At 55.8% G+C, this 22,356-nt stretch overlaps 6 protein-coding genes across 6 annotated transcripts; 3 read left to right on the forward strand and 3 right to left on the reverse strand.

The window, feature by feature from the left end:
• Positions 1 to 1,665: 1,665 nt before the first annotated feature.
• Positions 1,666 to 4,040, reverse strand: GSY1 (glycogen synthase; the record flags this gene model as incomplete). Its single annotated transcript, XM_028641620.1, has 5 exons — positions 1,666 to 1,795; positions 1,861 to 3,416; positions 3,468 to 3,743; positions 3,794 to 3,891; positions 3,962 to 4,040. The coding sequence occupies 5 exons, from the start codon at positions 4,038 to 4,040 to the stop codon at positions 1,666 to 1,668; spliced, it is 2,139 nt and encodes a 712-aa protein (XP_028498745.1).
• A 5,196-nt stretch (positions 4,041 to 9,236) lies between these two features.
• D7B24_007512 (uncharacterized protein) lies at positions 9,237 to 9,584 on the reverse strand (the record flags this gene model as incomplete). Its single annotated transcript, XM_028641621.1, has 1 exon — positions 9,237 to 9,584. The coding sequence occupies one exon, from the start codon at positions 9,582 to 9,584 to the stop codon at positions 9,237 to 9,239; it is 348 nt and encodes a 115-aa protein (XP_028498746.1).
• Positions 9,585 to 10,261: 677 nt separating this feature from the next.
• On the forward strand, positions 10,262 to 12,764 carry CTK1 (kinase subunit of RNA polymerase II carboxy-terminal domain kinase I; the record flags this gene model as incomplete). Its single annotated transcript, XM_028641622.1, has 3 exons — positions 10,262 to 10,455; positions 10,523 to 12,454; positions 12,512 to 12,764. 3 exons carry the CDS (start codon positions 10,262 to 10,264, stop codon positions 12,762 to 12,764), a joined length of 2,379 nt encoding a protein of 792 aa, XP_028498747.1.
• A 1,045-nt stretch (positions 12,765 to 13,809) lies between these two features.
• Positions 13,810 to 14,634, forward strand: D7B24_007514 (uncharacterized protein; the record flags this gene model as incomplete). Its single annotated transcript, XM_028641623.1, has 2 exons — positions 13,810 to 14,057; positions 14,214 to 14,634. The coding sequence occupies 2 exons, from the start codon at positions 13,810 to 13,812 to the stop codon at positions 14,632 to 14,634; spliced, it is 669 nt and encodes a 222-aa protein (XP_028498748.1).
• A 378-nt stretch (positions 14,635 to 15,012) lies between these two features.
• D7B24_007515 (uncharacterized protein) lies at positions 15,013 to 19,454 on the reverse strand (the record flags this gene model as incomplete). The annotated part of the gene is made up of 5 exons (XM_028641624.1): positions 15,013 to 17,531; positions 17,580 to 18,866; positions 18,922 to 19,231; positions 19,291 to 19,384; positions 19,450 to 19,454. 5 exons carry the CDS (start codon positions 19,452 to 19,454, stop codon positions 15,013 to 15,015), a joined length of 4,215 nt encoding a protein of 1,404 aa, XP_028498749.1.
• Positions 19,455 to 20,211: 757 nt separating this feature from the next.
• On the forward strand, positions 20,212 to 21,751 carry HAT2 (Histone acetyltransferase type B subunit 2; the record flags this gene model as incomplete). Its single annotated transcript, XM_028641625.1, has 5 exons — positions 20,212 to 20,245; positions 20,311 to 20,364; positions 20,425 to 20,476; positions 20,529 to 21,038; positions 21,091 to 21,751. 5 exons carry the CDS (start codon positions 20,212 to 20,214, stop codon positions 21,749 to 21,751), a joined length of 1,311 nt encoding a protein of 436 aa, XP_028498750.1.
• Between the last annotated feature and the right edge of the window lie 605 nt (positions 21,752 to 22,356).

Below are 22,356 nucleotides of genomic sequence, written 5' to 3' on the forward strand. Positions count from 1 at the left end.
AGACGGCACGAGCCACCATGGTAGCGATGAAAACAAGATGGGGGTAAACATGATTGGGCATCGCTTGTGAGGTAGGCATGCTGTGAGATATCCAAAAGTCATGAAGAAGAAGACGAGAAGGAGAAGAGGAGAAGAGCGGAATTCCGACAAAACATGTGAGTACTCACGGTTGTGCAGTGAGAAGGAGCTGAGAAGGACGCTCCTGACTTCTTCGAGGTCGGGCTTGAACTTGCCTTCCCGTCTCATGCATCCTGCTTGGTTCGGCCTTCTGAGAACTGTTGCGCCTGCACCTCCTGAAGAGTGACGACTTTCTAGGAACCGGTGCCTTTGAGGAAGTTCCTCAGTAGAATAGATGTAGCTGCAACCTAGTATGATGAGCGTGAGGCTTCTTTGGAAGCTGCAAGCGCTTTTTCTCAGTTTCACTAGAGAAACACCATGGACGCTCTGCAATGTGTACAGGGAAGGAGCAATCAGTGTATGTCCAGCAACACCTGTGACCTCGTGATGTCGGCAGTATCCAGGTTTACTTCGCCTTGGAGTGCAGCTTCTGGGTTGGGTCTTTCCTTTCGCTCAACTCCGTGCACAACGGTATGAATACAGCGCCATGATCCCCTCGGACTGCTTGTGGTGGTCTTCATATATACTTCGTCACAGGCATCATCGGCTTCGGGTCTGGGCGAGCAAGATGCAACTCGTTGATCAAACCACCCTGGAAGCTATGGGACTGCGCCGGCTTATACACCATGTTTTTTTCAAGCAAATTACGACAACTACCTCATATAGTTGCTTTCCGAGACGTGGTGCAGACGAACCTGCTGCTTTACAGATGTGCATGGCAAGTGAAGTCCTGTCCAGCATATGCCGTCCTCGCCTCGCACATTGGCCATTCAGAGCAAGCAGGCTCCCTTCGAATCCCACCAAAACCCACCTTCGACCATCCCCTTGGACCAAGGGCCGCCGGGAGTTGCCGTCTCTCCCGCATCGTGCACGACTCGCCGACTGACGAGGCGCGTAAAGGACAATGCAGTCTGGTTTGGGGCCCCATCTCCATGGTATTCCCATTCCGAGCCCCCCCATGTACAAACCACCCTGACCCCTGAGTCCTCTTGCTAGCGGGAGCACGGATACCAACATTCCCGACTGCATGGCATCAGCAATTGACCAGGTAGGCAACTACAGATGGTCGAGCCTCGTCGCACATCAATCTGCTGTCTCGTGGCCTCGGGGCAGTCCCTCGATTGATGTCGAGACACGCAAACTGCCGTTAGGAAACAAGTCATGTGGGCGAGGTTAGATGGATGCTTAATTATTATAATCCCCCCCTCGTGTCAAAAGCAAAATACAATGGCGATGGCGCTGAGATGTGACTCTGCCTCGTGCCCAACCGTGCCACTCGCCGTCTCGCGTCCCCTGCCTCATCTACTATGCAAGTTCGCCGCAATCCCGTACACTTCGACAACACGGTCGCCAGATGCATCCACTGATATCTTTTGATGCCAGATATCACCGTCATTTTTGTCATGCGCCCCCGCATGCTCGATTGTGTCAGCGTGGAAGATGTCTCGTGGCGTTTCGTGTTCGTCAGCCTGTAGCGCTCCAGCTGAGTGCCACCCTTCTTTTTCCAGACTTGTATGCAGAGTGGTAACGACAGCCGATGGCGATCATCTAGTTGCTGCTACCAGTGCCGTTGCCGTTTGTGGGTTGCAGAGGCACGCCGTCGAGGGGGCTGGGTGGGCCGACACGCTTCGTGCGCAGCGTCAGCGGGAAGGGGTACTCCTCAGGGTCTTCCTCCTCACTGGCAGAGTTTTGGTCAGCATCATCATTGGTGTGAAATTCGGGAGGGGGGAGAGCAAAACTTACGGCAGCTTCCAAGCGACATAGTCCTCAGTGCTCAGGCCTTCGCGGCCCTCTTGCAGGCTGGCAAAGTCACCAGGCGTCATCATGCCAGAACGGTCACGAGGAGACCCGGGCACTGAGAAAGGTCGCGAGATCTTCTGCTCGACACCGAGGATCGTGTCCTCCTCCTCGTCACCCTGGAACGATCCAGGATAGGCCCGGCGCAGCGCCAGTTGGCGCGCCTTGACGTACTCCATGCCCATCCTCTTCCAGTCGAGCAGGTCGCTGAGACGCTCCGTGCGGTTACGTTGATTGATACGCTGGCGACGGCTCTTCTGGCAAAAGTCGAACATGTGCGAGGTCAACGAGTTGACCGAGTCATCGACACCCTTCATCCGGCGGTCAACAATGTAGATACCGTAATCGCTCGAGTTCTCGATGAGCTCCTCCATGTAGCAGCCAAAGCCAGACAGGTTCGTGGTAATGCTGGGAACGCCCATGACCGTGCACTCGGCCGGGGTGTAGCCCCAAGGCTCGTAGTAGGATGCGAAGATGCCCATGTGCGTGCCACGCACAAACTCGTCGTAGTCCATGGGCAGGACGGGGTTGGCAGAGTTGAGGAATTCTGGGTGGAAGACAACCTTGACTCGGTCAGAAGGGTGGTTGAAAAGCTGGACCCGACGAATCTGGTTCAGGATAGGATCTTCGCTATCGTTCAGCATGTTATGGGTGACGATGGGAGGCAGGCCGTGCCTCTTCATCGCGAAGAGGCGTCTCCGCAGGAGGACGCGGTCAGCACCGGTGATCAGCTCCTTCTCATCGGGGAGCGGGTCGCCGTCGTGCCACTTAAGAGAGCGCTCGAAGATGCGCTTGCCAATGCCACGCTCGATGATGTCAACAGTGTCCCGCAGCGACTTCATGACGGCCTGGCCCTTGAGAGCCTCGACAGTCAGCGATGTCGTCTGGGCAGGCATGATGATGAAGGCCACGACCGTCATCTTGCTGCCAGCGCTCTTGAGGCGGTGGTTGAGGCGTGCCAGCGACTCAACAAACATGTCAACACCCTTGTTCCTGAACTCGTAACGACCGGCCGTGAAGAAGTACAGCGTGTTCTCCGGGTCGAAATCATAGTGGCCGTAGAAATGGCCTCGCACAAATTCGTGAATCTTCTCCTTCGCCTGCTGATGCAAGTTCTGGAATTCGTGGACAGCCGAGAACTTGGTGACGTTGAGGCCGTTGGGAAGAACGCCGTCAGGCTTGCGCTTGAGCAGGTGCTCGCTCTCGTACGCTGTAATGTGGGAGACAGTCGTGAATACATCGCAGGCGTGGGCAGCAGCTCGCTCGATGCAGTACCTGTGGTAGATACCGCGCTTGCCAGCCTCGGCGTCCACATCGAACCACTGCAGGTTGTTGTAAAAGTCGACCGAGCCAGCACAGAGGTAACGACCAAGCAGCGTGGCGTGAGTGGTGAAGATGGTGGTCACATCAATGCGGCGCTTCTTGCACAGGGGCAATGCAACACCGGCGAGCCACTCGTGGAAGTGCGCAATAACGGCCTTCTTCTTCTCGTGGCAGACAAACTGAACAAACGATTAGCACAACAACAGGTGGTTGATGACACTTGCACCCACCTCTCCGAGGAACCACGCAACCAGGTATCCGAAAACGATGGCCTCATTCGTCTCGTCGTCATTGGGTGGCGAGGGAATGCTGGCGACGTTCCACAGGTCCGTCTTCCACTCATCAAGGAACTTGTAAGCGGTCTTGGTGTCGAACAGGAGCACTCGGGGTGCGCCCTCAATCAGCCAGCGACCATACAGGATGCCGATACCGCGCTCCTTCATGGAGTTGATCGTGGCAGCAAGCTCAGGAACGGTAGGCTCGAGCTCCTCGACTTCGACGGCGGCCTACGCTTGTTAGCAGCTGGAACAGAGAGCTCCGAGTCGAAGCACCATACCGATTGGTGGTTCAGCGGACCGATGAGGGTGTAGCGCTCGCCATATTCGGCTGTTGTGACGGGGGCCTTTGACTTGATCACAGAGTAGATGCCGCCAACTAGTGGAAGAATGTCAGCAGCAGCTCGACAGCAAGGTAACTCGTACTGCTCGAGAGCTCGGATACTCACCTCGGTGAGCAACTTCCGTTGCGATTTCGAAGAGGAGATGATCCTTCACCTCACGGGCGGAACGCTCGTCTTGCGACATGGCTACCTGTCTGCGCGCTGTGGTCTGGGATGCTAGAGAAATGGACGGACAGTCAGTTGCTGTGACACCAGGCAACTGAGGCGCGACGGCAGTTTGGATTGGTGACATGGAGGAAGGCCAATGGACGGGGAGAGGCATTGGGGCGCGATGGGTAGGTGGAGGAGGAGCAGGATTCAAGAGGGGAGCGTTCGGTTGTTTGATGGCACGTCAGGCCACGCCGAGCGACGTACCTGTGACGAGGTGGCTCAGGACGTTTCCTGAAAGCTAGAGCTACGTGAAGCTCCCGTGATGCTTCGGTAGCTGCCGTGGCGAGGGGCGGTGGCAGGTTCGAGTGCGATTGTAGGAGGACACAAACAAGGTGGGAAGAGGTGGAAAGCCAGCTGAGGAAGGCGGGTTGCGGGGGAGGGAGAGGGCAGGTTTTAGGGTGATGGGGACGATGTCCGCGGAGCAGCCAATGTCAGACAGAATCAGTCGAAGGGTAAGGTAAGGTGGTGAGAGAGAAGAGTGAGCGGAGGGTCCGTCGGGAGCACCTGGTGCATGCAGCTGGACGAGGAGGTGTTGTGGGAGCAACGGCGTCAGGTAGCAAGTAGCAGGTAGTAGGTAGCAGGTAGTGAGCGGCTGTGGTGGTGGTGTGCGAGTATGCCTGCCACCACTGTTACGTCGGTGCTGCTGCCCACCTCATTGTCTGACTATCTGCTCCTGGCCGACCCAATTCTCGATCCTCCCGATCCAATGGCATCGACCCGGGGGGCCCTTGAAGGCCAAGGGGAGGGGGGGGCAAGCTGTCCGGCTGCACTAAGCGTGGAACAATCATGGTGGGTATCCTACAGGGGTCGAGAGCCATTTCAGGCCGGGGCTTTTGGGCGCTGAGCAACTACATTCATGGCGGGAATCCACTCCAGCCGGCCGACTCTTGGTCGATACAAGTCTGGGCCTCCAGCTTGTCGAGCCTGTCGAGGTTGTCAAGCCTTTTTTTCTCTCGCTGGGTCCGAGGGGCCTCGTGTTGACCATCACTGCCCCAACGAGCTTCTTCATCGTCCTGTCGGGGCGAGATGCGTCTACAGCCGCCACTTTGGGCGCGACCAACGCCGAATAATCCCGCGGCAACACCTCGTCGCATTGAGTAAAAGGGTTGAGGAACTGACAATTCCCTCAATATTGGGATGAAAATCTTTTTCATGCCCTTTTCCTTTCCCTTGCGACGCCGAGAATAGCAGCGCCGGCGTCTCTTCCCGTGGCTCCTGCAATCTTGATTTTCCTTCGAGGGTGGGATTCCGGAGACACGGACATCGGGACATGGCGCAAAGAAAAAATCTCGATGGGAAATCCTCAGGCCTGCCTACCTCCCTAGGTAGGTACCTAGGTAGCTGCCCAGGTAGCTGAACGGTGCCTACGAACCGTGGAATGGGCAATCTCCAGGCCAGTGGGGGGTCCCCCAGCCTTCGCGCGGGAGGAGCTTCAGCACAGTCCACCCTCGCTTGGGTGTGCGCGCGAGTGTGCGCGAGGGTGCCCTGTGCTCATCCATCCGCAGTGGGCTGCCTATTCGCCCATTAGACAGTATGACGACAATGAATGCGGGGTTGGCTGAGCTAAAAACCTCCCGGCAACAGCGAACGTGACGAGGTTTGCAGCGAGCATTCGGACGGCTCCTGATGGCGACCAATCAAGCCTGTGTCACCAGACCACCAACCTGGGGGGGCACTCCGGGGTCTCCAACCCGCCCAACGCAAGAAGGGTCTCTGGTCCTACCCTACTGGTCGACGCTCCAAGGTTCGGACGGAGGCGAAGAAAGGAAGGAAAACACGTTTTGCTACGCCAGAACGTGGCATACCGACGTGACCAATGCGAAACCTTGCTGGCAGAGAGTTTTGTCTGACGTGAGCTCGAGAAGGGTGTATCTGGAATGCCTTGCTAGCCTTTTTCTTCTCTTTTCTTTTTCTTGTTAATGTCTTGGTCTCTCGACAGCCTCGCCCATGCTGCGATCCGACAGTTGCGCAAGTAAGACTTTCAGTAGGGATGAATGCGCCGTGGTGGGATCACAAGGAATGCCTGAATCGCAGCTCAAGCCACGCCTCGCTCAGGCCGGCACTACATTCCGTGCCCCCCATGCCGCAATGACCAACTCCCATGACACCCTGACCAGTTGAGGAAAGAAAACACCACGCACGCATCCCAGATCGTAGAGAAAAGCTGCTATTGGACTTGCCTTTCGACGCAGACTGACAAGATTTCTTCGACAGCTGACAAGCGCAACGACCTAGCTTACAGGGATCGTTCACGCATCTGCACGCACAACGTCATCTGTCGTGGACCCTGCCTTGCCTTGCAATTCCATTGGGACGTCTCATTGGCTAGGGCAATGAATGCCTCTCGAAATAACTAAATCGAGGCCGGGACGTTATAAGACATTGCCTACATCACAACCCAGCAATAGAGAGTCATCGTGTGTCTTAACAATAGGAAGAATGTAGATTTAAAAGATGGGTTGGCCCATGAAATTAGTGGGTGTATGACATGGCAGCCGCATTTCAGGCTTTGAGTGAGGAGGTTTCACTTGGGAGCTTATTCACCATCGATCGCCTGGATGCTGCCGCGTGCAATTTGCACTTCTCGCTTTAGCTAATGTGATATCGACAATGATCATATGGGGCTATCCTCTCCCGGAACTCTTTATACTGAAGGCGCTCTGCCTCATTCCTCCTCGATTTTCAGAAGTTTTGGCTGTCCGTATCGTTCGCAGGTCACCGTAAGGGAATGCAGGAGCAACGAGTGGCCGAGAGCTCTGACTTACTGGCTAGCTGTAGAGTGACTCTAACATATGTCAGGCGTGTGTCCGGAATTCCTGAGCGTCTGCCCTGCCGCCGAAACTAGTCAAGGGTAATGAGTGTCGTTCCAGGCTGGCGAACACGGCTTTCAAAGTCAGGCCCTCCAGCACAATCAGGTTTGAAAAGATCGTGGTTCCGAGAGCTTATTTCCGTTTGGCTCCTCGGACGGCGACCCCCGGAAACGACTATGTTCAACCCGCTCCACCACAATGCTTCCTCACAGACACCTATCCCCATCAACAGCAAGCTAGCTTTCCAGTTTGAGGAACAGCAGTTGTACGTAGCGTTTCGCGGACGGGTCTCCCAGATGATCCGTCGCTCGATGGTAAGGGTGATATGAGTCAGGATGAGCGGACACAGCAACTCGTCAGATAGCGTCCGGGGCGTTTTTGAGGACTGGTTAATTGGCTCCACTTTAGAACTTTGCACCACAGAGAGGGAAGCAAAGGCCGGTTAGGCGCATACCTTCCCTATATACGATTTCCTTCGATACCTATTGGCCCACCCCCAAACAGGAATAGTACATAGACCATTGCTTGCTGAAGCCCCTCAGCCCCGGCGCTTGGATGGTCACATGACATTTCCAAGCGCCAGCGCCCAGTTCTAATCCTGCTGATCAAGGTTTTTCGTCAGTGGCCGGCCAGTAACTTCTACATCAACAACCTCAATCCCGCCTGACGCTGACTATCAACACCCCTTGCGCCTCCGCCACCGGCATTCGCAATAACCCATTCATCGCGATGCTGAAACATCTTCTTTCTTGCGCTGGCTGTCCGTTAGACTGTACTGACGGCAAGGTCCGCATTTACTGGCCTGGCAAATGATCCAAATCACTACAGTAACTCTCCCAGTTACGACTCCGACCATCGTATTATCCGTGGCCTATCCTATACTTGACAACACCAGATCGGTGGCGCAACATCAAAGCTCTACAGTATTGCGGCGGTGACACAGGTTTATAATTTTCGAGGACCAGTGCTTCGTGCAGCAGCCTCTGTCGATGACTTCACCGCCACTCCGCAACATCATCGTACATGGACCTGTACGATATCGTCTGTCAGACCACCAAAACCTGCCCTGCTTGAGACAGCATCATTTTGGGTGCCTTCACCGATGCGCGCCGTCGCTGCGAATCCGTGTCCGGGGTTTTGGGGGCGGAGGATGATCATCATCACGGAGGGGATTACCCAGCAGTTGTGGGCGCTCGCGCTGGCGAAATCCTGCGCCATGACAACGCTTGTCGTGCATGCTACTGGTTGAGCTTCTGCCTCGATTCTGATCAACGTCGAATGTCAAGTTGGAGCATCTGATGTTGCCTCCAAACGATGGCTAGGTGCCCCTCGCTTGGTCCGCTTGCAGATTGAAATTCAGCGACGGTGCGGTCGAAAGTCCACCCAATCCCTGCCCTCACGATAGTTCCGATCGGAGACGCGGCCTAAGTCCCCGTCCGGTCACCGCGGTCGTGCGCGAGGCAACGGGCACGCGTCGTTCCCGAACCCTGCAGTTTGCCTAGGTTGTCGGCATCACTACTGATACTGATTCTCACAAATGGGGGGTGGGCAGGTATAGCACGACGGCGCTGCCAAAACGAGTGTTTCGCCGGTCTCAGCACGATCGGGATCGAGTGGTGATTTGGATTTGGACCGACTCATGCAGAATGCATCTTGTCGAATCGAGATGCACTCAGGAGAGACTGGCTACGACTATGTGTCTTGAGGAGGGAGCTCTCCTGCTTCGTTCTCAGCGTTGCTGCAGGTGCAGGGAGTCGATGTTCATGAAGCACACAAGATCCAGGTACCTAGGCCCCTGCAAATCGAAGCAGTCGTAAGATGAGGGAGCAGATGGGGAGCAGCAATTAATAGGCTTGATCAGATACGGCACGGATGGAGCTGTGCATTTCGCAACCACATAGATAGACCTGAAGGGGCCAAGCACAACGGTCCCGCGCGGAGGACAGTTGGGATTCGCTGAACACCTGGTACGGTGGACAGCCTTGAAAGTGGTATGCGAGTGCACCGCCTGCTCGCCGATCTGGCTTGGGAGAGAATTTCTCTTCAGTTGCCGGAAGTTGACAATATGCTGAATGCTCGGGACGGCTTCGTGTACCTTTTCCATTCCAGTTTGGAGGGAAAGTTCACGCCAGTCCCGTGACCAAGATACTCTTGGTTCTCAGCCATCTTTTCTTTGCGTTACCTCGACTTCCACCCATAACATCTACCCTCCCCCCTCTGTCGCCTCACTGCCACATTGGACGCACGGACCCGTGCTCTCCCTCTCTCTCCACAGGCACGCCGCGTTTATCCACCAAGCGCGCTTATCGCGTCTGGAGTCGGGAAAACCCCGGATGGGTATCCTCTCAGAAAACTCGAACTCAGTTGGATTGCCGCGATGGAGCCTTCCTCTGGTCATCCACGTCGTTCCCGACATGTTGCAATGAGAGACGACCGGAGACACGTCCAGGAGCGCAGAGATCGTGGCAGACCAGGTCAAGCTGCGGCAGGCTCTCGCAGATCTGCATCGCCTCCCCCTCGTCGGCCCCACGATAGCGACCGAAATCCTGATAGACGTCCACGAGACCCGCATCCCAAGCGCCCGTCTTCTGAGAGGCCGACTCCTTCCCCCCACGACAAACAACGCGATCGCAGCAGAGACCGGGCTCGCCGCCACTCGCCATCATCCAGTCGTCGTGACGACCGCGAAGACAATCCTTACCACGCATCACGGCCCCGACATCTCATCGATACGCGCCGGGGGGGTAGAGACGAGCCGAGGGGCGACACTCGCCGGCCACGCAGCCCGAGCCCTCGACGACGTCCCGACGGCCGTCGATTACCATCCCTATCAGTAAAACGTACAAGAAGCCGGAGTCCTCTTGCGACTGCCCGAGACGGCAAACCAATTCATCGAGACGACAACCGTCGACAAGATTCAAGAGACCGGCGGGGAGACCTGTTACCACACAGGGAGCCACGTAACGCCTCGACACCAGTCTCCCGCCGTTCTCCCTCGCTCCCCCGCGAAAACACTCGCCCCGGGGCTCAAGACAGCGCGCGGAACGGACGCCGCAGTCGTTCGCGGTCCCCGGCCCGAGGGGAGCCCCATCACGCATCTCGCGGTCACTCGCGGTCACGGCGGCGTTCCCGCTCGCCGGTAGATCGCCGTCAAAGGTCCCCAAGGGCACGAACACCTCCATCTCATCGACCCCCGAGGTCGCCCTCCTCGCCGCGGGCTGGTTCTAGGCACGGCTCGCACCACGAGTCCGACCACATTCGCCAAAATCGATCTCGTCGTGCATCACGATCCACTAGCAGGGGATCGGGACCCAGAGCAAGGAGAGGCGACGAAGTACGATCTGGGCGACAGAGCTCGCCAGGCACAAGCGGGAAAGAAGACAATATGTCGGGACGTGGCAGCCACCGTGGAGGCTTCAATGCTCGCCACCAGGCGCACAACGCTTTTGCTGGCAATCATGGGTATAGTGACCCCTATCAGTACTATCACCCTCCCCCCCACTTCCCTCCGAACCCCTACATCAACTCACCTAACATGTCTCCCTACGACATGGGCGGCTGGGGTGGCTCTCCCCATCAGTATGTCTCTTTTGAAGCGGTTGCAGATTTATCAATGTACCGAAATATTTGCTAACCTGTTCAATAGCCAGTATCCCCCTCAGTATCCCCAGGGACCTCAGGGCATGTATCCGCCGCAAAACGGCCCCCAAGGACAATATCCACCCTCGAACCCATATTCACCTCCCCCATCTGCCCCAACAGGCCCGATGCAGCAATATGGCAGAGGTAGCAACTTCCGCGGAGGCGGTTCGGGCTTCCGAGGCAATCAATTCAGTGGTGCACGTGGAGGCTACCGCGGGAACAATTTCAAGAGCGCGCAGTGGAACGCTTCACAAACGATTGGAGGTCGGGGCTCGTCTGCGCAAGGCGACGATGCCAAGTCACAGAAGTCATCCAATTCCGCCGTCGCAAGCGTCAAGTCGGACAAGGACGATTTCGAAGAGCAACCAGATTCCTTCCGTCCGTCCAAAGACCTCCAGGTCGAAGACACGTCGCCCCCCGTGATCTCAGATGACAAGGAAATGGCTCCTCCCACGCGGCCTCCTCCATCTGGTCCAGCAGCACAATCTCCGGCGTCGTCGGTGTCGTCAAAGTTCAGTTTTGCATTTAAGGCATCTGCAAAACCCACTCCCGCGGTACCGAAACCAGAGATATCTCAGAAATTCAATGCTTTGCCTCCAAAGAAAGAGCTGACTCAGCAAACGGACGATAAAGATACCAACGACCGCGATCGGGAACGGGAACACGAGCACAGAGCTCGAGAGGACCGGGAACGGGAGCGAGACCGGGAGCGAGACCGAGAGCGTGACCGCGATCGCGAACGTGATCGCGAAAGAGACCGTCGTGATCGCGAGTACCGGGAACGCGACCGTCGCGAGCGGGACTACCGCGAACGAGACAATCGTGAGCGCGACATTCCACGCGGCGCACCAACAGAACCGGCATCTGCTAGAGGAAGGCAAGACGCAAGGCATCATCAACAACCACCACCTCCGGGTCCGAAGGCAGCACCAACGCCTCCCGCCCCCAAGACTCGGATTGTGAAGCAAAAGATGAAGCGTCTCAAGCCGCGGCTGAGCTTACCACCAGATCTCGTCAAGTCCGAATCAGTCTACTTTCGAAAGCCTGGCAACGAGTCGGTTGTTGGTTCTGGTACCTATGGCAAGGTGTTCAAAGGTCTACACTGCTACACCAAGGATCTGGTTGCACTGAAGAAGATTCGGATGGAGGGCGAAAAGGACGGGTTCCCTGTGACGGCTGTCCGCGAGATCAAACTCCTCCAGTCGCTCCGACACCCCAACGTTGTCGAGCTCAAGGAGGTCATGGTGGAGAAGAATGACTGTTTCATGGTCTTCGAGTATCTTTCTCACGACTTGACGGGCTTGCTCAATCATCCTTCCTTCAAACTCGATGCTGCCCAGAAAAAGCATCTTGCCAGGCAGGTTTTCGAAGGCCTCGACTATCTTCATGTTCGCGGCGTTTTGCACAGAGATCTCAAAGCTGCCAACATCCTGGTCAGCAGCGACGGAATCCTCAAGCTTGCCGACTTTGGTCTGGCACGCTTCTACGCCAAACGGCATCAGCTCGACTATACAAACCGTGTCATTACGATATGGTATCGGTCTCCTGAGCTTCTCCTGGGAGAGACGCGATACGGCCCAGCTTGCGACATGTGGAGCACGGCTTGCATCCTGATGGAAATCTTCACGCGCCACGCCACATTTCCTGGCGACGGTGGCGAGATCAGTCAACTCGACAAGATTTACAATGTCATGGGGACCCCGAACAAGGCTGAATGGCCTGGTCTTATCGACATGCCCTGGTTCGAACTCTTGCGGCCAGGTTACCGACGGGCCAGTTCTTTTGCCGCCAAGTACAGGGACAAGCTCACACCCGCCGCTTACGACTTGATTTGGTCAATCTTCAAATATGACCCAGCTAAGCGCCCGAGTGCAGCCGAAGCTCTTCAGCATACATACTTTACGACCGAGGAACCGCCTGCGCGTCAAGCCATTGAGTAAGTTTTCAAAACAAACACCCCAGTCCGCATTGCTCATTCTAATATACTTCATAGGCTCGCAAACTTGGATGGTGACTGGCATGAGCTTGAGTCGAAAGCACTCCGCAAGGAGAATGAGCGGAAAGAGAGAGAGGCCCGGCACGCAGCACGCAGCAAAGACGGTCGAGACCACCGACAGAAGGAGAAAGATCGCAAGCGTGAGAATGAGACGCATGACCAGCGCGGTGATGCTAAACGACTGCATGTGGAGGGTAAACCGCCGCAGCCTGTGGATCACGCCACTGCCGCTGCTGCGCACAAGGCCTAGCGGACCAAGGCGTTAGAGAAGGCCCAGGGCATCTCGAATCGCTGAATTGGCCAGCGACTCGCACGGCGTGCACATCCACGCAAAGGAGACATCACAACGTTCAGTTCAACCCAGGCCATCTCTCCGACAGAGAGAAAGAGAGGAGTGGCTTACAGGTTCATATTTCGAATCATGATTTTGGCGAAGCACTAATATTGCATGCACACGGCAAGGCGTTACGGATTGCAAGCTCGGCTGGTAGAGCTGGTAGAGCTGGTAGAGGGAGCTGGACTTGAGGCAGCACAGTGTTGCATTTGCATTTTCGGAAGGAATGCACGCTCCAGGCTACTCTCGAGAATGAGCATTCGGGGCGTGCCATGCACCGATATTCCTCCCGCGTCGAGGGGAGAAGATGGCCCGCGGACGCGCGACGGGACCATGCCATGGTGATTTGGGAAGGGGCGTCAGAAATGGCCGTGAGCTTGCGGGTGAAACGTTGATGTTCACCATGGCAAGGAGGCTTCACATTGTCTTGCCGACATGTTTATATACCTCTGTATATTGTGACAAAAGTCTAATCAGACATCATCAAGCCCATGCTTCATCGAGATGTGATGCTAGTGAATCATGCTTGGCGCAGTGATTTGTGGCCCATCGTTTCTCTCCCTTCCGTCAAGCTCCTTTGGGCAGGTTGACCAAGCGGACTAGAAATACTCTCTACACAGCACTTGAGGCGTGGGCCTTGTGGTCGCATCGCCAGGCGATACCGAGCGGTGGGTAAGGTGAGTGATTACCTAAACACCATCAAGCTCCACTGCACTAGTCCCCTTGTGTCCGAAACCACACGTCGCGACAACTCCCACCCGATCTGGCCTTACACGTAGAGGGGAGCTGCCGCCGAACCCAATATTTTACACCACGCTGGCCCGACCCTGGGACTCGTGCAAGACTGTGGACAGGCAGAGCTCACACGCACCCCTTCCCTCCCAGCTCAAACTTGTTGGTAAAATCACTGCACCTAGTCCAGCTGGCGGCAACCTCCCGCTGCCCCAATCCACCACCCACCATGTTCAACTCTCTCAACCGCATCCAGAACGCCTTTGGCTTCTTCACAACGGTCGCCTTCGTCGTCGCTACCTTTATCGCCCTGTCCGATGTCGTCACCCCGCGCGCCCCCACCGCCGGCGTCATCAAGACCGACTCGCTCCAGGTCGTCAAGGGCCGCCCGCACTACTACAGCAGCAAGAAGGAGGAGTACGCCATCATCAAGTTCTCCCTAGAGGCCGACCTCTCCGACCTCTTCACCTGGAACACGTGCGTCGCCCTCCGAACCCCTTGCCTTGCCTGCGGTTTCCTGCACCTTTTGAGGGCAGTGAGCCTACAAAGAACAAGAAGAACGAGGAGGAGAGAAGGAAAAGAAAGAAACAAAGAAAGAGAGAGAGAAAGAGAAAGCTAACAAGTCTTCCACAGCAAGCAAGTTTTTGTCTACGTGACGGCAGAATGGCCCTCGACGACGGGCGGCGCCAACGCCACGAACGAGGCCGTCATCTGGGACCAGATCATCACGTCGCCGAGCGCCGACCACCTCGCCAACCTCGGCCCCGTCTCCATGCGCAAGCTCCGCGCCAGCGCCGCCGGCAAGAGCATCGACCCCGGCCGCGGCAAGCTCAAGCTCAAGAACCAGAAGCCCAAGTACCAGATCACGCACCCCTCGGGCAAGCTCGCCGAGGCCGACAATGTTCAGCTGCGGCTGCACTACAACGTCCAGCCCTGGGTCGGCCTTCTGACGTGGAACCAGGACGCCGACCTCGGCGTCTGGAAGGCCCTGCGCGGGGGCACGAGCAAGTTCTTCACGCTGCCAGCCATCAAGGCGAAGACCAAGGCGAAATAGACTGTTGCGTAGTGTATCCTTGTCAGAAGCAGTAGTGCATTGAATCTTGTCCACACATGACACATACGTACAGGCCGTCTCAGTGATGTACTTTTTGTGAAAAAAACGAATTTATTTGCACCGCCTCCTCTCGCCAGCTAGCTAACTGTATCACCACCTCGTCATACCGCTTGGCGCCGTGTATATATGCTATGGATGGAATAACTTTCCTTCTGACACATTCGTCGACACGTTTCCGCTGGCTCCTCAACCTGCGAACACTGAGCCCGAAATCCGTGCAGAATATAACCCACCCAGAGAACCGAGCCAACATGAAACGAAATCAACAGCAGCCTCAGATCAGCAGCTTCGCACGTCTATCCGCAGCCCTCCAGACTGCTAGTTCTGAGAGGGGGCAGGAGGGGCCGCTCCACCACGAGCACCGCCACGAGCACCTCCTCGACCGCGTCCGCCACGTCCACGGCCCCTTCCACGCGCATCAAGAGACGCAGGAGGAGGCACATTGCCGTACATCTGCTGCTGCGGCTGAGGCGAGGACTGTGGGGCAGGTCCGCCGTTGGCGACAGGTCCGCCGCGTCCCCGACCGCGGCCACGGCCACGAGAGGCCTGGCCATCTCCTCCCTGGTTGCCGTTGGGATGAGGTCGATAGACCAAAGTGCTATGGAGCAAGTTGGGAACATTGCCGCCCCCGCTGCCATTTGCTCCGTTTTGACCCCTGCCGCCACCCCGGGGCTGGCCATGAGACTGCCCATTCATCGCACCGCGATAGCTCCCTCTGAGAGGCGCCGGCGCCGATGCGTCTCTGTACTGTGGGGTGCCATTGGGGTTGTAAGAGCCCGTCGTCAGCGATGTGGACGCGGGCGCAGGGCGTCGCTGAGTGGCGGCCTTGGAGCCCGAGATGACCTGCTTGTGCGTTGTGTTCAGGACGGATGAGGATGCCACCGTCATGCCCCGGAAGGGAGGAGCGCGTTCACCCAGTGTCGTACCGCTCATGAAGGTCACGTCCCAAACGACATCAAGCAGAATAGCCGTGGCAGTGCGTCCAATGCCAACCACGGTACCGCGGCTTGCAATGGGAACCTTGCCGGTTGCAGCAACATATGTGACACGGTCGCCAAGGTTGAACTTCTGGTTGCCCATGAGCAGTTCGGCATCCGTAGGCTTCAGAAGCGCCGACCGCGGAACGTTGTTGAGCTTCTTAGTCGTGGTGTTCTGCGAGATCTGGAAAGCTTGCTCGCCGGCCTCAGCCAATTTCATAACTGTCACAGAGTCGAGTTGTTCGGCATCAAGAGGAACCCTTTCAAACTTGCTTGTCTCTGCCGCCTTGAGCCATTGACCGATCTCCTTGACGCGCTTAGCAGCCACGGCCGAGTCGGGCCAGATGTCAGTGTCGCTGATGTCGCTCTGCTGCGCCTTGGTCTGGATGGCAACGAAGAAGTCTGGGAACGCTGCGACGTACTTGGCAAGCAGCTCGATCGCGGCGTTGCTGAACTCCCAGCCTGACTGGTTCTTCTGAGAGTATCCGAGGACTTTCTGCTTCTTAGCGTCGAACTTGAGGTTGAGACCAAGGTTGACCCTGAGGCCTCCCACGGTGTTGACTTGATACGAAGACAGAATCTTGCTGAGTATCAGAGGATGGAGTCCCAACATCTTAGCTACAGCATAGGAGGGCGTGAAGCGGTTCTGGCGGTTGACCTCCTGGATGATAGGCTTTGCGTATTCAGGCTCCTTGGCCTGAAGCACCGAAACCACAATCTCCGCCTTATTGTTTGCGTGGCCGAGCACTTCCAGGGGGCGGCCGTAGTGGAATTCTCCCAAGAAGAAGGCCCGCGTACCCGCGGGGTACTCCTCTTCGATGGGGACTGACGCCCTCTCAATGAAGCGCTCATCCTGACTGATGACCTCGTTCACAATAGTCTGTGATGCATAGACGCTCCTCATGCTTGGGTTCTCTGCGTACTCCTTGATGAGCGCGCCTTCCTCGGTCTTGATGAGACCCTTGAGCATGTGCACATGCACCAGCGATTCAACCTCACCAATTGTGAATCCCAACCGCTTGGCATGCCAGTTCTCGATGTACTGAGACTCTCTCGAGAAACCTTCAATCTCCCGGGGGCCATGGTTCTTCTGGACAACAGTCGTACCCGTGTGGTCGAGTTCGTAGTCGAATAGCTCATCCACAACACGGACAATCTTTGCTTCTTGGAGGAAAGGATACCCGACGAAGCACTTCTGGCCTAGCTTCTTTTTGGCCACCTCAGCCTTTGTCGTGATCTCCGACTCGCTCAGAGTGATGATCATGCTAGGGTTACGGCTGTCCTGTTGAAAAACGTTGACCCCGTATCCTTCCATGAGTTGGCCGGTGTAGGGAAGCGTATGAATGGAAGGGAAACCAGCCAGAGCCTCGGCACTGATCTTAACCCCGTCCATCAGGCCAGAACGATACTGCAGGCCTTCGGTGCTTGGCAGCTCAAAAATGTTCTCGACGCACCGGCACTGAGGAATGTCTGGAAAGACGCCAACCATGGAGGACGGGTAGGTGAAGTTGACCTCAGGGTTGTAAGTGAACTTCAGGGAAACACCGAATTGGTTTCGTGACTTTTCGTCGTCACTCAATTCCTCGTTAACCGGGCCCATTGCGTCAAGAAGTCGCTTCTCATCAATAAAGGGAATCTTGACAACTGCCTCCCATTCCATCTTCTTGCCGTTCATGTCAAGCTCGAAGTCTCGCGGATAGAAGTCGATGATGGGCGACTTTGGGTTTGTCATGAGATCCCAGTACACGGTGGGGACGATCGATTTACTTCGGTCAGGGAGGACACCCATAAGCTGTTCGTACGGACGGAAAGGCTGGCCCAGCTTGAAGTTCAGATCAGCACCCAGACCCTTGATGACGTCTAGATTATGTTAGCGGCAATCCCATATCGTTCGGCAGTGAAACTAACCTGATGTCAAGGGAGAGTAGTGGTAGGCATAGAACCAAGGCCACGAGGCAATTCCTCTGTAGTAGTAGTACAAAACCCACTGCAGGCCTTGCACATAGTTTTCACAAAGAGCAGTGAGCTCCTTGTCGTAGTTGTCCGGCGCCCAGTCCTCAAACTTCTGCAGGTAGTACTTGGTCTTCCAGCCTTGGTACTTCTGCTTATAAAGGTCCGCATAGTGCTGCTTGGCGTCATCTGCAGTTATGTCAACTACAGTTGCCTTGTCGTAATTCTTCATGACACGGAACAGAGCCAGGGTGCCCTCCTCCTCCTCCTCGTTGTTATCCTCGCTTTGAGGAGACGTGAGAATCAGATGACGGTGGCCATCGTCGTCTTCCTTGGTACTCCAGTCCACATGGACAGCGTCGGCAAGATCCTGCACAAACTTGCGATCGGCAGCGTTGAGCTCTGTGCCTAGATCGAGGGGTTCAGGGGTGGGTTTGGTGAGGTACGGCTTGATGTAGTTCTTCCAAAGGTCCCTCTGCGCGGAGGTCATGACGACACCCTTGCCTCTCTGCTTGGACTGCGCAGCGTTCTTCTGCTGCTGCTCGCTGATTTGCTTCGATTGAAACCATCGCTCATCAGAGACGTCGTGTTCGAATTGGTCGGTCTCATCCTTGGCCAACTCAGTCAACAGACGCTGCAGGCGTTGGAGATTGATGACGCCGCCTTCGTTGATGTATCCATCGCACTCGGGCAGGATGCTCTTATATATCCTAAACATAGATGCAAGTGCGCCTTCGTTGATGTGAAGGCGGGGGAGATGGGGAAGGAAATCGTTGCCAATGAAGAAACCCATGAGGATGAAGTCGTCGATGACCCGCTCAAGATCATATGGAAAGTTCAAAATCCCATCTTGCTTGAGCTCCTGGAACTCTAGATCCAGGTACTCACGGACGATACAGAGATGCAGAAGATAAAAGTTCTGATGCTCCAGCTCCTTCGATTTGGTCTTCGACGCACGGCCGAAGGTAACCTCTTCACGAAGAAGGCAGAAGTGGGGATCGTGACTGAGCAGACCAAGCATGATCAGGTCAGCATCCAGGCCGTAGAGACAGTGTCGGACGTTCGTATCGTAATCAGGCTGAGCCTTGGCGTTCCTGATATACTCCATGATTTTGTGCTCGCCCTCGCCGGGAACCTCGTGCCCGGAGAGAACAATCTCGCACTCCTGCCAATCAGCATCCTCAGTCACCTTTTTGTTGACAAAGTACTTCAGTTGACGGGAGAGCTTGGCCATAAACTCAGTGCCTGGGGATTGTTAGTCGTGGTCTGGACTTGGGGTTGTGTTGGGCGCAAGACGGACCTGGGGTGATGCAATTGCTGTCGAAAGGAGCCTCCTTGGGCATTTCCACACCATCTTTGATGGCCTTCTCTCTCGCATTCTCGGCATCAAGAGCCGTCCGGAACCGACGAGATCGCTGCTGGTTCATCTTGGCGCGCGGGGCGACACCGTCGATGGCCATGTAGAAAAGCTTTTTCGGCTTGATCTTGCCGAAAAGATGCTCAATGTAGTTGAAGATACGGATGAACATCTCCTCCTCACTCAGACGGAATGTCGCATCCTCTCCGGCATCCTTATGCGTACAATTGTGAATGATTCCATTCATGTCCAGCTGTCCACCAACATCAGTCTCGGAAGTCATGGCGATGCGGGGCAGGTCGGGAGACGAACATAGAGGGCGTCGAATTCGGGAATGCGATTCTCGGCAATGACCTGCGAGATGGCAGGATAGCGCTCAGAGAGCCACCTGAAGAACTTGGGGACACTGCAGATAGATGGTCAGCTCGAGTCCCATTTGCGATGCATCAGCGTGGTGGCGCGGCAGCGTACCCCATGGTGAATGTAGACCGGGTAGAGAGCTGGAAGCTGTGCTAGATGCTACACGGAAGCGCGATGACTCTGCAAATTTGCAGAACAGAGAAATGTCGGGTTGAAAGCCTGGAGCAGCTTCGGATGTGATTTGGGTGCTGGCGCAAAACCGAAATCGTTGCGTCTGCGACGGTTGGAGGGAAAGGAAATTTGAACGTAAGAAGTCAATACAGCCGTGAGCAAGATACAACACAAAAGAAACTCTAGGCTTCTTCCGATGAACAGGGAACTCGACCGTCGAGTTGTGTTCTCGTCTGATGATAAGTTGCGCGGTACGTGGCGGGTGAGTATGCAGGATGCAGAACAGGTCGGGAGCTTCAGGCGCCAGGACGGGGTACCTGCTGCTTGCGGCGAGGTCCAGGGAGTCACCAGTGTCATGAGTTGCTGGGGGAGGGGCAAATTCGGTGGGTCCAGGGCAAACCTGCCGCTCCAAGCGCGCGAGATGAACAAGCGCGGCTGATTGAGCGCCAGATAAGCTTCCTGATAAGGCTCATCTCAAATACCTGCCTTCAAACACTTTACGCGATTCGCGTCGCGTCTTCCTCCACTCTGACAATTGCGGCACGGATGTGAGAGGTCTTTCCACCTGGCAACGAACCACCTCCCACTTCATCCAACTCATCCCACATACTCGACCCCGCCGCACTCTTACACCGATCGCATTGGAATCTACCGAGCTCCATTCATTCAGCGATCTCGGTATTCCCAGATCTGCCCAAAAAGATGGCACCAGCGCAGGTGGTCGACGACGTTGACGGTGAGCGGAACACACTACAGGAGTTCTTGCGACTTTTGGAAGGCAGGGTCGCTAATTTACAGTAGTCGACATGCATCAGGAGGATGATGAGAATATGGAGCAGCGCCTCATCAACGAGGGTAGGTATCCCTCTCGTCACAGTGCGTTTTGGCGTCCAACTAACCATGGTATGCGCATAGAGTACAAGACCTGGAAGAAGAACAGCCCCTTCCTCTACGATATGATTCTCAGGTACGCATACAAGCTGCAGAACAGAACTATTGCAATGACTGACAATTTGCAGTACTGCTCTCGAGTGGCCGACCCTAACGACTCAATGGTTTCCCGACGTGAAGGAGCCAGAGGGCAAGAACTACCGTGTTCACCGATTGCTTCTTGGTACTCACACTTCTGAGGGCATGCCAAACCACCTGCAAATCGCCGAAGTGGAAGTCCCCAAATCCATCGAGCCGAGCACCGACGACCTCGACGAGGAACGGGGGGAGATTGGTGGCTATGGAAAGTTTGGCGGTTTGGCGCCCATTCGTTTCAACATTGTGCAAAAGATCGACCACCCTGGCGAGGTGAACAAGGCGCGGTACCAACCTCAAAACCCAGATCTCATTGCCACACTCTGTGTTGATGGCAAGATCCTCGTGTTTGACCGCACGAAGCACAGCATGACGGCTGATGGAAAGGTCAGCCCTGAGGTCGAGCTCGTGGGTCACAAGCAGGAGGGATACGGCCTTAGCTGGAATCCACACGAGGCCGGCTGCTTGGCTTCTGGTAGCGAGGACACTACCGTCTGCCTCTGGTAAGGGTTCCGCTCGCATCCCAAATACAGACGGCCCAGCTGACGATATCAGGGACATCAAGACGCTGCAGGAGGGTAGCCGCACTCTGAAGCCGGCTCGCAAGTATACTCACCACACTCAAATCGTCAATGACGTGCAGTACCACCCGGTCTCGAAGTCGCTCATCGGTACCGTCTCGGACGATCTGACGATGCAGATCATCGACGTGCGTTCGCCGGAGACCAATATTGCGTCCTTGTCCGCCAAGCGCGGCCATTCGGACGCCATCAACGCGCTTGCATTCAACCCAGCTTCGGAGGTCTTGGTGGCCACTGCATCCGCCGACAAGACTCTGGGCGTCTGGGATCTCAGGAATGTCAAGGAAAAAATTCACACTCTCGAGGGTCACAATGACGCCGTTACCTCGCTGTCATGGCATCCCCATGAAGCTGGCATCCTGGGCAGCGGCAGTTACGATCGAAGAATCATCTTCTGGGATCTTTCACGGGTTGGCGACGAGCAGCTGCCGGACGACCAGGAAGACGGCCCACCGGAGCTTCTCTTCATGCATGGAGGCCACACAAACCACCTCGCAGATTTCGCGTGGAACCCGAACGACCCGTGGCTCGTCTGTAGCGCTGCCGAGGACAACTTGCTGCAGATCTGGAGGGTGGCAGACTCGATCGTCGGCCGCGACGACGGCGACATGAGCCTCGACGAAATTGACCGTTAGCAAAGGCATCGCAGACTCAAGCAAGCCAATCATACTGTGGACCTTTTGCGAGAGTCTCTGCAGGTTTTGCAGGTCAAGCGAAAGGAGCATTGATCGTGTTGGCCGTTGGTAGGAGTCGATTTACGGCGTTTCGGTGGGGATCAACAAGCGGAGGGTTCAAGAAGCTTGGTTTCTGCCAGGTCATGAACGAACTCTCAAGACAGCCGCGACCTCGGGAGCTGAAGATTCTCTTTGAGTCATTGCTTTTACGAGAAAACCACGCCCACTGTGTTCACGTTCGAATAGCATAATTCTTTTCATTGCTGACCAATGGTTCTAAGTGCGAAGTAGCTTCGTAACGTGAATGAAGACAGACGTGACAGTACCCAACTATCCGGCGAGAATGTGAGCAACTATAGCTTATTGCCTCTTTCTACTTTGAAGTATTCCTCTCGATCCCGCCGTGGCCAGACCTTTCCTTGCCGGGGCTCTTCAGACGTGAGGCAGTAGAGGTAGGCAGACCCTGCTTCCAACAAACAGGAAAATGTTACTGAAAAATATGCTCCGGCCGGTAGTCGAAAGAGGTGGTCTACCAGCTTCAAACCAGGCAGTACAAATACTCGAAC

Source organism: Verticillium nonalfalfae (assembly GCF_003724135.2).
Source record: "Verticillium nonalfalfae strain VnAa140/NRRL 66861 chromosome Unknown scaffold_6, whole genome shotgun sequence".
NCBI classification, from domain to species: domain Eukaryota; kingdom Fungi; phylum Ascomycota; class Sordariomycetes; order Glomerellales; family Plectosphaerellaceae; genus Verticillium; species Verticillium nonalfalfae.